We start from the raw sequence: 15,248 nt of genomic DNA, 5'->3' as shown, positions 1-15,248 counted from the left end.
TTGAGTAGCCTCATGATAATACTGGTTTGGTATTAATAACTTCAGGCACAACAATCTTCCCATCTGACTTACTGCTTTACATTTATAATAGTGACATTTAAGTAATAAGATGAAGGTCACTGTGAATCAAACACCACAGTTTGAACCGCCCGCTAATGTTGAATTATGCTGATTATGACACGTAGCAACGTAGCTGATGAGGCTGGTGTTAAAACAGGAAATAAACGACAGACTGTAACTCAAAAGGCACAAGCCTGGCATTAAAAGGACCAGAGGTAAAATTGTAAAACAGTCGAAATTCCATTAAAAAGGTAAGCTGCCGTGGCTAAAAATCAGATTCATTGCTCAGAAATTGAAATTGATCTTGGCACAAAGTGCTGCTGCCAACCACGATGAATTATTCATAAAGATCTTTTTTGGAAGATGTAACAATTCAAATGGACTAACACATTAACACAGCAAACCAGGATCACAGGTATTTCTCTCCAGCTTTGTCTGTCCTCCCAAGTCATTAATATGACCGATTTGCATAATTGTCTGCCGCTAGACAGACAGACAGACAGACAGACAGACAGAGAGATGAATAGATAGACAGATAGATTCTGCTTCCTGTTCTAGGAGCCAGTCATCTGCTTTCAGGTCTGTTGAGCACACAGTGTTATATGTGGTGTTATGTGATGAGTCTTACTCACACCTCTCTCATCACTGCTCAGTTTTAGCTTTTGAAGGTTTGGCTCTTGGGTTATTACTGCTCAGGTCCCTCGGAGAACTCAGAACAACTGTGTAAAATATCATATGAATTGTAGGGAGATAATTAAACTAACTCCTAATAAAAAAAAATGAAAGTTGTTATGTGACAGTGACATAGATAAACTTTTATAGATCAAGTTATCTGTTCAAAAATAGAGCTAGAAATACAGAACTGGTAATCCACAACTTATTCTCATATTAAAGCAACCGGCTGACACTTAATAATAAGATAAATATTATTTTTGTTCAACTTGCACATCAGTTTCAAGGCTCAGACAAATGTAACATAAGGTGTTAATTAGTGACCTTCAGAAGTCCTGCTAGGAGATCTTGTTACCTCCAGGCAGAGCCAGGCTTTAGACTGAAGCATATTTCCCAGAATATCTGCCTTACCAACCCGATTCTAAAATTCAGTCATCTCATTATGCCCGCTAGATTTTATCCCAGTGATGTGCCCTCAGAACAGGCCATTTATGCCTTCAGCCTCTGCCCCTCCGGTACATCTCTTCAGCCTTTGAGCAGCAGCCTCCAGGGCTCCAGTTATGGACATCACATTGTACGTCTTCACTAGCCAGGTCCTGTCCTTGATCATTACCATAGCACTCTGTTGCTCAGCCAGCTGATTAACCCGTTCACCTGTTGTCTCCATATGTAGGCTATTTATTGACTGGTTTCTTAAGTAGTTCTGCCAAACGAGCATATCTTAAAATGGAAATATGTGCTCTGTGCATGAAATGTGAGATGAATCCATTTCCCCACTGTGAATGAGAGATGCTGTGCATAAACAGAAGTAGCTCTATAACACTTATATAGAGCAGAAGAGCACTGTAACTTTCAGGTAAGAATGCAGGTTACATTCTCCTTCAACTCTGGTGAAATTTGTGTAAAGGATCTCCAGAGTGTAGGTACTGTATATCCTACTGGCTTAGGTGACCCTCTGACTTTACCTCCAACGCCATCACCAGGTAAAAAAAATTAGCTCTGTCTAATACTTTGGCTCATGACCAAATACCAGAATCTTATTTTCTTATTTTCATTTTTTATTTTATCTATATATTCAGCTCTGCTTTGTGTTGAGTGAGCAAATATTAGCTTGCTGACATTGGCATTTAAGTGAAAGAACTGCTGTGCATCAGTGCAGCCTCACAGAGCTGCTCACATGCCCGTAAATGCTTGTCTTGCTAATACTCAAATCTCAGCCCAAACTTTAGCTAAAGTTGTTTTACATGTCAACAGCTGTGTTCATATTAACACTACAGAATTACAGTGTATGCACATTGAATTAAAGACAGGTAATATGCTAACAATTACTGGAAAGCGGTTCAGTTTAGAAGTGAACAAGAGGCATAAGTTAATTGGAAGCAATGTTAAAGAAACATTAAAGGGGCTGTTTGTATGTTTTTTTTGTCACTGAATGTGGTTTCTTGCTGGGAGCGGGTGGTTGTGATCATCACTTGACAAGATCTTTGGCCATCAATGTGTTTAAAAGATAAGAGGTTATTATACTCCCTCTGAGCAGCACTACTTCTTCAGGGCAGATTGGAGGCAACAGTAAGCTGCTATTGGAAAGTGATGAGACAAGATGGGCCGGGGCTAGCCGGTTAGCATGCTAACTTCAGTAGAAGAAAAGACATGATAGAGAAAAGAGTTAACATTGGTGTTGCTTTCCACCGCTGGAGACAGCTGTTGGTGAGGAAAGGAATGAAATTTGATGCAGAACTCGCAACATTTCTTCTAGACTGGCAAGTAAACAGCTGTTAATGCTAATGCTAGCTCTGTAGCAATAGCAAGACTTACAAATAGATCCTTTAAGAATGTATTATTGTGACAGGCACACAATAAGGTTGCTATTGTAGTCGGTGTTACAGGTTTTTTTTAATATAAACATAAAACATGTTTGGTTCATTTTCACATATCAGAGGTAGCATCCATGTTCATTAAATAAAAAACTGTAATTTGTAAAATACTAGTTATCAATACTACAGATGCTACAGTTGTAAACTGTAGTGTGTAAGTGCCTGCTCGGTGTAACAGGAGAGCAGACAATAGCGGAGGATTTGATGTAAAAGTGAAAATCTTTTTGGCAATATTTGGGATTTAAACCCAATGCCAAAAGGCAACCTGAGGCAACCTGCAAACTTTGTCTGTTAAAGGTGGCAGCAACTGGAGGTAACACTTCTAATCTACAGATCTAAGCCGACATGTCTTTTCCTGCAAAAAGTCTGTTGTAATCTGTAAAGTTGCACACCGTACCCTTGTACACACTTTTTTAGTTATTAGGTGACTGTTTTACCTTTTTTTCATCTTTCATTTTTAAGGTTTTTCTATCGTCACTGTGCAGAAGTATTTCCTTAAAAATAAAAGCCGTAATTTTGAGAGGTGAATTCTCAAAGGTGAGAAATTGAAATGCCAACTGATGTGCCTTGTTGCTCATTTCTAACATCAAATAATGAAAAGCTTTTAAAGTTTGAGATCAGCATTGATGGATTGCAGGTCAGGGCTGAATCAGGGTACAAGTCTCCAACCATTTTCAATGTGATGCAGCTGCAGGTCATGAAAGTAGATTGTGCTGCCTTAATGTCAGGCCAACTTTTCTTAACATAAGTAACAACTGCATCATCTTATCAAATTTCACAGAGTAGCAGCCGTGATACCTACATTTCTGTGTTTTTTATGGTTTTACATTATTCAACATGACAGATTACCATCACCACATTAACTTGACTACAGCTGCCTTTGACAAACAGGCCAAACTCTGAGAATTCTGGCAGCCTCTCCTGGCCTCCTCAGTGCATTTGGATTTTGGACACAAATCTGCCGAACTGGTCTGTGTCACAAAACAGGAAGACAGCACTGTTCCTCCAGAACAAATGATGCTAAAGCTTTCGGAGTTTCTGGCAATGACAGATGGTGGAAGGAGTGAAAAGTCTATTTAAAAAATCACTTCCATCTTGTTGTCTTCTGTAAAGCCAGACAGAGGGAGGAAAAACAGTAAATGGTTTACTGTATGAGGAATAATACCACCAACAATGTCATGGGTGTGTAATACAACCAGTTGCTTTGGTGTGACTTCCAAACACATTTAAAATATCGTATAACACTTGAATGGCAGTCAACTTTTTCCAATGTCTTCTTTTCAAGGTATTTTAGTAGTTCTGTTTTGACTGCCACTTCAATTACTTTCAGCGCTTCAACCTTTGTTGTCTTTAACTTCAGCTTTTTACTGTCATGCAAAGGTTCAATATGTCAAGATCAACTCGGAATTTTGCCTATATCAAAAAATGTATCCTTCTCAGTGCTGCAAATCCTACAAGCTGCATTTTATGTTTTACACCTTTAACTACCCTTTCATCCTAATAAGCTTGAACTGATCCACAACCAAACCTGTTGAGACTCTGTTTATCTAATTTACTGATACCAAAGTTAGAGCAGCGGTGTTTTCCATTCCTCTCCGTGCACACAGCAGATCAAGCAGTAATTTTTCTATCAGCCATTGCCCCAGAGAACCGTACCAGCTAAAGCCCGCAATTCCACAACACATTTGACAGTAGCTGAAGATGAGTATTGGGATTTCTGCAAACTGCAGTTGGCAAACCGTTGTCGAAAGACTTGGGAGTGACCAATCTGAATGTGAGCGGAGGAAACTCAAATTGACTGTGTGTTTCTCTGCAGGCTCTGCACCAACCGTCACAGGCGCAGAAAATATAATTTTCTGTCGAAGCAAATGAAAAGAGCAATCGGAAGATGCCTGTGGAAGTTAAATGATTGCAGTGGCACAGACTGATACAACCCGCACGAGCGTCTCCTGAAATTGCACCACTACAGTACAGTAATAAGACCAGATCTATGTTGCCATGGTCATAAGAGTAAACATTCAGTTAAGCTTATGGAACGGGTCATGCATAAATGAAACAACAATGGCTATCGGTTTCAAAGAGGAAACAGTCACCTGGCTTTCTCCTTTGTCCCGTTATAATTACTACAGCTGCCAGAGGTCGCCTGACAATAAGAAGCTATTTGTACACACGACCTATGGGCTTGTTTTTTTTTTTGCAGGAGCACAGTCTCAGTTGAGCTGGGGTGAAACTCCTGTATGTCACTACAGTCTCTCCGGATGATGATCTGAACTGTGTGTGCTGACTGTCTGCATCCGTGTCTGTGTGGGTTTGTTTTTTATCTTATTATTTTTATTTTTATTCTTTTTTTATTTTTAAGACAGAAAAAGAAATGCAATGAAATGAGACAAAAAAAAAACACACACAATCAAGTGTCTTTACATTTTGATTTTTGTGGGTTAATGCAGCTAACCATGTGTGTATTCACTGTGTAACCATACATAGAAGATCAAATAAGTGCTATTTATGCATTTTGAAAGAACAAATAGATGCAGTCTCCGTTTCATCTAAATAAACAAAAGAGGAGTAACATATGCAGCTAACAGGCTTCCCTCACTGCCAGCTGTCTGGATATGGAATGGTAATTTGGCAACCCAGAACTCACAATGAGCACAGTGTTGTATTTTGTGGGTGTATAGATACAGTGTGTGTGTGTGTGTGTGTGTGTGTGTGTGTGTGTGTGTGTGGTTTGCTCGTGTTGTTGCAGAGACCTGTGTTAGATCAACCATCAGTTATCTTGTTTCTCTTCATTAACCAAAAATAACCATACACACTAGAACTCACATGCACACGTGGTCTGCACACACACACACGCACACACACACAAACACAAATGCGCATGCACGCACTCTTACAAAGCTACAATTAGAGTTCACTGAAAAAAAACATCTGAGTCATTTGAGCGACAGAGCCTCTTCTGAGTTCCTAGAAAATTGAGTTTTTTTTAACAAAGTGCTGGCACATTTCATTGTATTCAATTTTCATCTCTGTAATATTTTTTTTATCAAGAAAACAAAACATCTAAATCGCAGAAAACATGTATTGCTCAAGCTCGGGCATCTAAATCCTGCTGATTATTTCTATTTTTTTTATACAAATCTATAAACCACCACTCTGGCAGAAGCTAAAACATGTCGAGTGGCTGTGTTTACAGTAAATACTGTGGAAGAAGAATTTCAAACGTCTTAATATGCCTTTAATGCTTAAAACAAACACAGCATCTTTCAGCCTGGTTTTTTGGTTCAGTGTCCATGTGTATTAACATGTGACTCTCAATGACTCACATGTTAATACACCTACCACACAATTGTAAATAAGCGGTAAAGAAAGTCAAACATCTGGGAAAACGTATGGGAAATTCTACAAGGAAATACTAGTGTCTGGATACTGATGCAGAAAACACGTTCATAACCTATTTATTCAATTTTGTCAGATGTACAATAACTTATTCTGGCAAGTAAACTAGACTATGAATCATTTGAAACATTTGATTCCTACTTTACAGTTGTTGATACTGTGTCACATTTTGGTCAGTACCAACAAAAAGATAAAGTAGAGGTTCATACCAGCTATAGTGTAGTTCAGTGGAGGACCTGTCGCTCTGTTCCTCTCATCTGAATATTGAATTAAAAAATAAACGTATTATCATAGATGAACACAGAAATGGTTAATTGGTAATAAATAAACTCATTTATTCAAGATATTGTGAGTCTCCTGTCATAAAGATCGCCATATTCGCTGCCAGATAATGTGACTAGAGGAATGTACTCATCATGGAAGAAGTGCATTATAATTATTAGCGAAAAAGGCCAGAGTTAGCTGGCTAGAAATCAGGCTAGTTTAAGTATAGAAGATTGGTTATACTGTAGCTTCACAGAGACAGGAGACGAGAATAAGATATGACAAGAAAAAAAGAAGAAAAAATGTATTTTTCATAAGGGAAAGCTCTGATGATGGACAAAGGACTTGTGTTTGACAAAAAAAAAATTAATCATTTAACTAATTAGCTGACTTAATTATTTCATAAGTCATTATGCCAACAGGACTCACTACAGTCAAAGAATAGTGTCATATTGACTGTTTTAAAGGGGAAGGAAGACCATTTAATAAAATAAATGGCACACTGACTTGGTTTTCCTTTTCGATGCTGGCGCATTATTAAATGACTTATAAAATGAAGGATTTGGACCTCAGAGGCTTGACGTGCACAATTGCACAAGTTCATATTAAGAAAATAAAAATGTATGGAGTAGAATTACCTTGTTTGAAATGAAGAGCAGCTGTGCATTGAAAAGAAACCTTGGCAAACACCATGAAATAGAAAAACCCAGGTGAGGTTTATTTGTGCACACGTGGGAGGATTGTGACACAGCAATGACTTCTATATACTGGAGACATACCCTCATCTTAACCACTGCCACGTCATAGCTAACCCCAACCCTAACCCTCCACAAAAAACACTCCTTTACTCCATCATTTAACGGTTTACCTCAGGGCGGTGGCTCTCAAATGGCTGTGAACTGATTCATTTCTCCCCAATGCAACTAGGATCAAACACACTAAACCCCAACACTCCTGAAGCTCAGCAGCACTTGTGGAGTGCGCCACAAACACAGACAAGAAGAAGTGATGTTAGATCCTCATACATAACGCTCTCACACTCACTAACACACACACACACACACACACACACACACACACACACAGGCACATAGGCACACAGGCACATATGACCGTCCTTCGAAGAATTATGTCAGAAGCTGTCCCTCTCGCTGTGTTAAACTGTGGCTCCACTCAAACTAAATCCCTGGAGTGAGAGTGAAAATAAGAGCGAGAAAGTAAGAGAGCAGGGGAGAGAGAGAGAGGGGGGGGGGGGATTCGAGACAGAGGGACAGAGAGAGAATGAGATGGGATTACAGGGATAATGCGAGCAGATGGAGGGAGGTCGAGGCTCCAGCAGGACTCGCCACTCCAAATGGATTAAAAGACTTCAGCCGAGCCACCGACAACCGAGCCACCGACAACTGAGCGGATGCCGCGTTCCTCACGCTTCAGACACCGATCTGAGCCGGGCCCACCCCCCGCCGCCTGCCGCTAAGCCCGGAAATAAAAACTTGCCATCTTTCAGCGTGACGCAGTAAACAGTTAGGTCATGGAAATGCATTTCAACCCACTGGCCCCCTTCTCCTCCTCCCTCCTAACAAACACATAAAAGGTTAGGATTTTGGGCTTTTTTTTTTTTTTTTTTTTTTTTTTTAAACCCATCCATTTAGGAAACATTTACGCTGATCCTCCTCTTTAAACTTTGTATTAACGTGCATCCTGTTGCAGCAAAATGCATCCAAATACAGATGTACACGCCCCCCAGGGAACACTGAAGATCCAATCACCCAAACCAGCACTGGTCAGCCAGGGATTTGGCCACATGAGCAAAAATATGTTATGTGTCTTTAATCTTCAAACACGCTAAGCCATTTTACACTTAATATATAACTTTTCATTATTCTATCTGGCTGGACTGAGCTGGATTATAGATTAAAATGCACTTCCCAAACACTAAACTTTTATTTCATAAAAATACAGATGACACTGTTGCTGCCTCTCATTCACACTATTTACATCTTTAACATTTCACAATAAGATCTTGTCACCAATTCACTCTTCATACTACTCAAAGTAATTATCTCCTGTGTGTTTGACTCCTTTGCGTTTGTGAAAATAGTTATTGCGCATGCTTTTTAAGTCACAAGCCTCTATCTCTAAGCTCAACCAGCTCGTTCTCGTCTCCATCCAATCACAACTTGACGCACGGGCCTTCAGCCAATCACTTTTAACCCTTGTGTGATGTTCATATTTTTGTTACTCAGCCAGTGTTGGCGGGTCTGGTGGACCCGCTGCATTTGTTGGGGTTTAATTCAACACAATCAAACAATTTTCTATTAAAATACTTAACAGATGTTTACTTCATCTCAATTACAAGCAATATACAGTAAACAGCATTTACTTTTATGGTTAATATTTGCCCTTTACCTTTCTTAGATCACACTTACAAATTAAAGTGCTACTCGATTTTGTTTGTTTTTTAATAAAATGTAATAAAAAAAGAAAATCAATAACAATCAAGATATGATTGGAAAAAATTCAACAAATTTACAAATGAAGCAAGGTTTTTTGTAACTATTGATTTTCATTTATTTGAACACCATTTGAAATTTAACCTCCTAGGACCTGGCGTCCACATATGTGGACCTCACATTTTGGGTTCTCTAGACCACAATACTAACTTTTTCTCAACAAAGGCCTGGTGACCACATATGAGGATATTATACTGCCACTCAGTAATCGAAATTTAAAACTAATGTCCTCATATGTGGACATCATTTTTCTCAGGTCCCAATCAGCCTAAATAGCAAAGTATAGAGCTCGGGTCTTAGGAGGTTAACAAATTCAGGTCAGTTTACACAACACCAGCTGAACACATATAGTAACCATGTCAGTTTAGACAACACATCAGCCCCATTGAACACATTGCCTTTTCATACCAGCCTATACAACACACGAGGGTCCATCAGGTTTCCCTGTGTAGACTTGTAAGTTCCAAGCATATGAGGAAGTGGCATCACAGGCAGCCCAGATCTTTATACCATATTTTGCAGGTGTAGATGGTATATACTGCCTAAAGGGGCAGTGGCCCCTAAATGGCATCTTTGTTTTGGAGCTAGCTGATGCTCAATCTCATACGCTTCTTCTAAGTCACTGTCAGACTCTGAATTTTCAGTAATGTGATCCTCACATTCTGAAACCTCTTCCTCCAGGCCTACATCATCATCAAAAGCTTCACTCTCTTCAAAAACCAATTGCAAGGCCCTCTGAACAGAGAATCTTTTGGCCATCTTGATCAGTTGTGATAAGGAACCACACTGGCAAAGCTATATTTATAGTGTCCCGCCCCCAATTTGCATCTGGGATAGACTATGAGAAAATAAAGATTGGTTCCCGCAATACAGAGGGTAAGATGTACGGGAATGTGAGAGCAGACAGGTGTTGGTACTTGAATTTTGCAACAATGTTGCAACCTTGTGTGGGAATGGCAGTGGCAGAAACACAAAACTCACATTCACACACTCTCACTCACTCACACACACACACACACACACACACACACACACACACACACACACACACACACACAACACACACACACACAGACACACACACACTAACAGCTGGCCCAGACTGGTGGAGGACAGAGTGAAGGTACAACAATTTCCATACTTTTATTAGCCCGGGTCCAGTGGACCCGAACATCTTGTATGTAATAGAAATGTGTAGGGGGGGTGTACAATGTGTGGTCATTGAAAATGTGTTCTGATAAATATTCTTCACAGAAAATGAGCCAAGGCCAATGAGTCTGGGTTTGAAAAAATACTTAATCATATAATTTTTCTTTTGATAAAAAATGAAAACGGGTCCCACAGACCCGAACACCACACAAGGGTTAAGCTGTCAAACTTTAAAAGTGTCTCTCTTTGCTGTCATTCAGTACTGCGAACATTTCGTGACCCACCTCCACCCTTTCACCACCTCAAAAATCTCCAGTCAAACCATCTGATCAGAAGTTTCCCTCTCACGAAGACGTTCTCGTCCTCGAGCTCCATTCCTCATCGCCAGTGTCAAGGCTCTGGGGGAAGTTTCCACTAATTCCATGGTGATCCACTTCCTGCCGGGGTCTAAGCACCAAAGTCTATTCCTTCTGTTCACAATGAATTCCATTTTACTTACATTTTTCACACTCTTTTGTTATTTTGTTCTAATAATCAGAGATGGTGAAAATAGTTTAACTTTTGACAGAGTGAAGGGAAGGACATGGTCTATTAACACATTTCATCAACATTGTTTAACTTGCTTGAATCAAAAATAATAATAAAAAACAGCAGACATTCCTACAACAGTACAGGTTTGGATGCCAAAAGTCCCAACTGGGTGCCTCCTTAAAATAAAACAGCAGCTGTCCTGTGAAGCACTACAAAGGAAACTCTCTGAGGATGCTGTAATACTGCAACAGTAAGATACACTTTCACATTTGACACACAAAACATAAAGGTTTTCCATCAATATGAATGTGTTTAATAATGTCATTGTGCCAACTCTGTGTGTGGTCACTGGGAGTGTAAATAGCCTTTATGTGCCAAGAGCAGGCTCAGCTTCTTTTCTGCATCAGGACAGTTAACATTACCAAGACCAATAGGTCACATTGATTAGGGCACTCCCCCAGTCAGATGCGGTTAACTGGTCTTAATGGAAAAAACCGTGGAACTGCCTCCGTCCAAAAAGATGGACAGATAAATAGATATATAGATAGAAACAAGTGCAAACTCAATATTGGAGGATACATATTGTTGGTACACTCTATATTCCAGTCTCCAGTGCTCAGTGTTACAGTCAATTAGCCCCGTTTTTTATTCCTGCACATATGCATTTATTAATGTGAATATGGCTGCGTGTTAACTTCGCCTTTGTTTCCCTGCTCTGCCTCTGCGTTATCCGCAGGTGATAATTAACCTGTTGGTACAGTGTCCGTTACGCGCCGCGCTTCTCCCCTGACGTCCCAGCATCTGTTGCTGCTGGCAGCATCAGCAGATGCATTCACGTTGCCCTAAGTCACCCAAACACATGAATCATCATCAGCGCTGATGAACGTTTTTTAACCTCTATCGTATAGATGCTGGTCATTTTGACACTGCTTACAGCCAGACTCCCTCGTGCGCCAGCCTGATCTCCTCTGATCTCAGAGTCTAAGCAGGATTGCACCTGCACTGCATGGCAGTGAGTCTGTCTGGGGAATACTGGGGGTGTAAACTGAGGTAGCAAGGTACCTGAGTTGTCAGCACTCAGGATGGCACTTATCACAGCATGGGAATGTGTTTTTCACTCATTCATGTGGGTTTGCTCACTGTTCAAAGCCACTCTAGCGTGTTCAGAACTGCACTTCGACTCACTCCTTCCCTACGTGCGTATTTACGCACAATATACACGGTCAGATATTCAGCCAAATAGCATAAAAAATAATGTATCATCGTAAAATTCAGGACAATACTTTTTACACATCGCACGATGTGTCTTGCAGGGATAGCACAGCAGACAAGAAATGCGCGCGGTATTCATCGTGTTCAATACCGTGTCTCACTCTCTCTCTCTCTCTCTCGCTCTCTCTTTCTTTCACACACTCAGTCACACACAGCCTCGATCGCTCGCTCGCTCGCTCGCTCACACACATGCGTGCTCACCTCTTTTATCCTGAACTTTGACGGAGATCTCCACCAGCGGTTCAGTCTCTCGGTCCAGCCTCCGCGATATGACTATATCCCCGCTGTCCCGGCTCACGCTGACCGGCGAGCTCTCCAGGTCGGGCTCCACCAGCTCAAACGTGGCCGACTGAAACCTCACCGGGTTCAGGTTCATCACCACTGAACCGATCCCCGCATCCTCTGACACGTTGATGAAAACCGGGTTGTCCGATTCCAGCACCGACCTGGACCTTCGCGACTGTACTTTAGTTTGCGATTTAGGTTTCCGTTTCCCCGGTTGGGAGTTTAGCGAGGGCGTCATGGGCCATTGCTTTGGATTGATCTCCACTGTTATGCTCTGACTCGTGCGAGGTGGCCACCCGCGGTCCCGGGCAAACACTTTAAACTTAATCGGTTCGTCCAGACCGAGGATGGAGTCCACCAGGAGGATGTCGCCAGTTTTGGGCACCGCGTAGAAACTCCCGTTTTTGGGCAGCGCGAAGTAAATGAGCTCCGCGTTCTTGCCGCTGTCACCGTCCCGCGCGGTGACCGTGTAGATCGCCGTGCGGAGCGCAGTGGCATCATCCAGGCTCAGCTTCACATCGGCACCGAGGAAGGTGGGCTGGTGGTCGTTGGTGTCCAGGACGTCCACCTTGATGGACGCCACCTCAGCTACTACCGGAGACTCCTCAACCTCTTCCCGGGAGAGTCCCGCGCATTGCCCGCAACACAAACCCAGACCCAGTGCGTATTCGTCCCGCTCCTCCCGGTCCAGTACCCCAGAAGTCTTAAGTAAAATATGCCCCCGTTTATTGTGCGCAAAGACACGGAAATTCTCGCTCCCGTCCCCCAAGAGTTTAAAGTGCGCTGACGCTGAGCGGGATCCCTCAGTACCGCACAGTCTCTGCGAGTTGAGCCGTTTCAACGGGACGCTCAGTCCGTTGACCCGGGAGCCCGGAGACGAGTTCTCAAACACATGCCCGTGAAAGAACGGCACCTGCTCCATGGTCCTGTTCCCGAGTGCGCACCAAACCAAAAAGGGTAAAAACGCGACCCAAATCATGACTGGATATCTCACTGGTTCCACTGCACTAAAGCGCTCGTGCTACACCAAGATCCATGGGTACACTCGCTCCTTGGGGATATCTCTCCTCCCTTTATGATCCAAAACTTCCATTAAATTGGAACTCAGATATTTGCTGGCACCATACTTCAACTCGACGCAGGAGAAGTTTGTCTCTGTGTGTTTGTATTGCGTGTCCTCCTCCTCCTCTGTCCTCCTCTATCTGCTGTCTCACCAGCAGCGCTGTCTGTCTGTGCGCGTCCCACGAAAAAAAAACGCTTCTTACAGCTCGAGTGCGCGCTTACCTCCGTTCCCCTCCTCGCTCTCCTTTTGCTTGCGCCGTTTCCGATCTCGCACAGGGATCACACTTAATCCATGAGTTGCTGCAAACTGAGCGCAACCTCACACTGGCTTCCTATAGAGACGGATCGCCTCTTATTAACGGGAAAACAGTAATCTTTGCTTCTCAAACGCACTGATGAGGACGCGGGTCATGATGAGGATCTGACACAGAAGCGGCCGTTTTTACGCGCGTAATGCCAAACAAGAGCCGGCGCAATGCATCTGCAGAGTGATGCAGCGGTAACGGATTCTCTCATCGGAAATGAACTTCTCAGCAAAGCGGCAGCGAGTCGAATCAACTCGTGCTCGCTCGCGCGCCCGCGCGCACACAAACACCCACACCGCCACAGCCAACAACCAGCGCGCAACCGTGTGCGTGAGCGTGTCTGTTTGTGTGTGTGAGAGAGTGTGTCAGTGGGATCCTCAGGGGGGAAACAGCCCGACCTCTCTTCTCCCAGTGATCAATGTCCATTCTTGCACGTCCAGATCCATCACTCCTCTTTCCAATAACACGTCAGTCCATTGGATTAAAATAATGTAAAAATCGATCATTTTAAAACGCCTCCAGTGGGGGTAAAGAGAAATAAAGGCTTTCAGCTCCAGGCAAGGACTCAGAAAGACTCCAGAGCTGTCTTTATGTCACAGACAAGTGCCCTATTTGAACATGTTCTTCACCCAGTGTGCTTTGCTTTGGAGCTTGTGGTCTCCAGGGTTTTGTGAAAGTTGTTGGCAGGTCCCCAGCAGAATGAACAGTCTCAGATTTAATCTAACAGATATTTGCTTTAATATATCAGCTCTCACTTTCATATCCCCTCCCAACATGTAGGTAGAAAGTGAATAGCAAAATCGACAAGACCCCCAAAATCCCTCCACGTGGATCCCTGCAAATAAATCTGAGAATGTTTTTTGGGGGGGATCTTAGGCATGCTGCACTGTCATTATCTCATCCGAAGGCCCAGTCTTCTGTGTTCTTCTTTTTTTGTGCTTTTGTGTTGTTTGAACTCCTACTCACTAAAACACTGCAACCTGTGCAGTTTTATAAGTTTCAAATCAGCAGTCCTTGGATAACACAAGTTTCAGAGCTTTACACTAAAAACTATGTTCGTATATTCAGTCAAAGTTTGGCTTGTGTGGGAGTGGATTTCCATCAGTGTGTAGCTTAAACATCAGAATGATTAAAGTCAGGATGAAAAGGTGATGTTCACCCAGGATTCAATAAAAACACCTCTGATGTCAAGGGGAAGCTACAAACAATCAGGGACCCACAGACAGGCTGTATGACAGAGCATTCGCAATGAGCCACTACCTTGACTTACATTTAATAATTACACTGTGTTAACTCTACGCAACCACCAAATGCTCCTGCATAAAGCGACTTACTATAAATAAGTGTGAATGCTGTATGATGCAGTTCGTGGCCTTGGCTGAGCTTTCTGTTTTTTTATATTCCCACTTGAAACACATCCACAGGTGAACAGTAATTATTTTTTACTTGTCCAAGGCAGCTTCACCAGAGAAATGAGTGACCACGTTGAAATCACATTGCTACTAATTACTATTATCTTAGCTCAAACACAGATATTTTTTTCCCCCTTGTTTACAAATACTTGACCATATTAGTTTTTGATTAACAATTAAACTACACTTTAATTAGACTGAAGACAACAATTTAGGTTGTTTTTGTTATGCTGTCAGGGGAGATGGTGCATTAATGGATTTGTTGTGATATAGCCTACTCAATAAAAACATTCATTTATTCATCTTTATACCTAAAATGTTAGTCACATCTACTCAAGTACATTTCTTAAGTACAGTATTTTTAGAAAATCAAACTCAACCAAAAACCGTGATCAATAATATTGTACATGATCAAAAATCACGGTATTATAAACTATGATCATGTATAATATT

General features: G+C 41.9%; 1 protein-coding gene across 1 annotated transcript in view; it reads right to left on the bottom strand.

The window, feature by feature from the left end:
• si:ch211-186j3.6 (neural-cadherin) overlaps positions 1-13,574 on the bottom strand; it is a 308,958-nt gene extending 295,384 nt beyond the window's left edge. Inside the window, exon 1 of the mRNA XM_056399571.1 lies at positions 11,933-13,574. Within this exon, the coding sequence (XP_056255546.1) occupies positions 11,933-12,995 (1,063 nt within the window). The 5' untranslated portion in view covers positions 12,996-13,574. The remainder of the gene's footprint in view (positions 1-11,932) is intronic.
• Between the last annotated feature and the right edge of the window lie 1,674 nt (positions 13,575-15,248).

The sequence above is a fragment of the Seriola aureovittata genome, chromosome 1 (genome assembly GCF_021018895.1).
Source record: "Seriola aureovittata isolate HTS-2021-v1 ecotype China chromosome 1, ASM2101889v1, whole genome shotgun sequence".
In the NCBI taxonomy this organism is placed as follows: domain Eukaryota; kingdom Metazoa; phylum Chordata; class Actinopteri; order Carangiformes; family Carangidae; genus Seriola; species Seriola aureovittata.
This window is presented reverse-complemented; position numbering and strand designations above follow the sequence as displayed.